This window comes from Piliocolobus tephrosceles, chromosome 9, assembly GCF_002776525.5.
Source record: "Piliocolobus tephrosceles isolate RC106 chromosome 9, ASM277652v3, whole genome shotgun sequence".
Lineage (NCBI taxonomy): Eukaryota > Metazoa > Chordata > Mammalia > Primates > Cercopithecidae > Piliocolobus > Piliocolobus tephrosceles.
Window position 1 is genome coordinate 601,277 of NC_045442.1, and position 2,678 is coordinate 603,954.

The 2,678-nt window shown below is 59.9% G+C and overlaps 1 protein-coding gene across 2 annotated transcripts in view; it reads right to left on the reverse strand.

Annotated features, from left to right (window-relative positions):
* The window catches only part of PRAP1 (proline rich acidic protein 1), a 5,511-nt gene extending 3,562 nt beyond the window's left edge, over positions 1 to 1,949 (reverse strand). The window contains exon 1 of one of the 2 annotated variants that reach the window (XM_023185829.2): positions 1,890 to 1,949. In XM_023185829.2, the coding sequence (XP_023041597.1) occupies positions 1,890 to 1,897 (8 nt within the window). In that variant the 5' untranslated portion in view covers positions 1,898 to 1,949. The remainder of the gene's footprint in view (positions 1 to 1,889) is intronic. The other variant, XM_023185830.2, reaches the window with a different exon arrangement.
* Between the last annotated feature and the right edge of the window lie 729 nt (positions 1,950 to 2,678).

The following is a 2,678-nucleotide window of genomic DNA, read 5'->3' on the forward strand; positions in this document are numbered from 1 at the left end:
TGTGAGGGTTTGGGAGTGTGTGTGTGGGCGTGTGTGTGGGCGTGTGTGTGTGCACATGTGTGTGCACGGGCGTGTATGTGTGTGGGCGTGTGTGCAGGTGTGTGTGGTATGAAGGTTTGGGAGTGTGTGTGTGCGGGCGTGTGTGTGTGCACCTGTGTGTGCGGGCGTGTGTGTGCGGGAGTGTGTGGTGTGAGGGTTTGGGAGTGTGTGTGTGCACGTGTGTGTGTGCGGGCATGTGTGGTGTGGTGCAGTCTTGTCTCTTCAGGCCCCTGTGGGGGAGGCTTCTGTCTGGGGAGGCTTCAGTCTCTTAGAGTGGGGTGGTCTTGAGGGTGGGGTGAGGCTCTGGGTCTGCACGGGGCTCAGCATGGCTGCAGTCAAGGGTGTCTGGGGCCGGGCGCGTTGGTTCACACCCATAATCCCAGAACTTTGGGAGGCCGAGGTGGGCGGATAACCTGAGGTCAGGAGTTTGAAACCAGCCTAGCCAACATGGCAAAACTCCGTCTCTACTGAAAATACGAAACTGCCTGGGTGCGGTGGCTCACGCCTGTAATCCCAGCACTTGGGGAGGCTGAGGCAACAGATCACTTGAGGTTAGGCATTTGGAACCAGCCTGGCCAACATGGTGAAACCTCGTCTCTACTAAAAATACAAAAAAAAAAAAAAAAAAATTAGCCAGGCGTGGTGGCAGGCGCCTGTAATCCTAGCTACTTGGGAGGCTGAGGCCAGAGAATCGCTTGAACCTGGGAGGTGGAGGTTGCAGTGAGCCAAGATCAAGCCATTGCACTCACTCCAGCCTGGGCGACAGAGCGAGACTGTCTCAAAAAAAAAAAAAAAAAAAAAAAAACCACTTAGCTGGGGTGGTGGCACAAGCCTGTAATCCCAGCTACTTCTGCTGAGGCAGAAGAGTCAGTGTCTGAGATGCCCTACAGGCCTGGATTGCAGCTCCACAGGGACCTTTGCCCCTTCTCTGGGTGACTCAGCCACAGAGGGAGGAGGTCAAAGGGCAGGGGGGATGCCCCAGACAGCCCGGGGTCGGGGCCTGGCCTGGTCTGGCTCGGGGGCCCTGCTTCTCCTCAGGACCCCCAGCTGGTTCTGATGCTGGGCAGGGGCTCTTGTCCAGGCATTGGACCCCACTCCCACTGCCGTGCTGCCTGGGCCACCCCTGGAGCCCACCCCCCATGACACACAGCCTGGGGGCCCAGAATTCAGGACACGGTAGCCCCTAGAACAATGGTCAGTGGTGACTGCCAAGCAGCCAGACTGTGGGACTCCCGAGGGTCCCCTCTCCAGGCAAATGGCTCTGGGCACCAAAGGGTCCCCACGCCACCCAGAGGCCACCTGTCTACAAGGGAGAAACACCAGGAGAGGAGGGGCAGGGAGGGCCCCGGCTTAGAGGAGGAGGACGAGGAGGAGGGCACCTCCACAGGAGGGGAAAGGGGGACCCCCACAGAAGGAGGGGGAAGAGGGACACCCCCACAGAAGGAAGGCAGCCTCTGATTCCAGGATCCAGCAGGAGCCCCGGTGCTTCCCTGAGCTCCAAATCACAGCCACTCCCTGGCCCCAGTCCCCTTCCTTTTGGGCAGTCACAGACCTGCTGGTTTCAGCCTGGCACCACCCCCTTCCTTGTTCTGGGTGGGGTCTCTGGGTGATTCTCCACCAGGCCAGGGGAACCAAGGGGCAAGGCACTGTCTCATGTGTTTGGAGCCACAGAGGAGGTGGAGCCTGGTGGCAGACCCCAGACCCTCAGAGGGCCCCTCCTTCTCCCTCCCACCCGTACACTCCCCTGAACCAGGTCCCCTAGCACAGCATGGCCGGGCCTCCTCTGGCGAAGGGCCAGGCCCCCAGGTTTGGGTGGGTGGGGATCGGGGCTCAGGGATGGTGGGCATTACCTCCTCATGTCTGGGTCCCCGTCTCTGTGGAGAGAGTGCTCAGGGAGCTGCAGTGGCTGATCCTAGTATCTGGCACCAGGCCCAGCTCCTCCTGCTCAGGCCCAGGTTGCTTGGAGCTTTATTGCTGCTGCTTGGGGCGTGTCAGGACAGAGGTCGGGGTCAGGGATCCCATCGTGCATAGCCCAGGTGACTGGCTCTGCAGCCGCCCAGCCCACTCGGGCCTGGATCTCAGTGGGGACACCCAGCTGCGCCCTCAGGGCCTGCCACACCTGACTGAGGAAGAAGTTTGCCTTTAAAAACCTGCTTGTTGGCCGGGCGCGGTGGCTTAGGCCTGTAATCCCAGCACTTTGGGAGGCTGAGGCAGGTGGATCGCCTGAGGTCAGGAGATTGAGACCAGCCTGGCCAACATAGTGAAACTCTGTCTCTACTAAAAATAAAAACAAATAACTGGGCGTGGTGGTGGGCGCCTGTAATTCCAGCTACTCGGGAGGCTGAGACAGGAGAATCGCTTGAACCTGGGAGGTGGAGGTTGCAGTGAGCCGAGATGGCGCCACTGCAGTCCGGCCTGGGCAGCAAAGAGCGAAACTCCTTTAAAAAAACAAAACAAAACAACAACAACAAAAACCTGCTTGTCATGAAGGCTGAACCGAGCTCACAGCCAAGGCAACTTGGAAGGGTGTCGCAGGCGGCTGAACCCTTGGAGGGGTGTCGCAGGCGGCTGTCCCCATGGAGGGGTGTCGCGGGCGGCTGAACCCTTGGAGGGGTGTCGCGGGCGGCTGAACCCTTGGA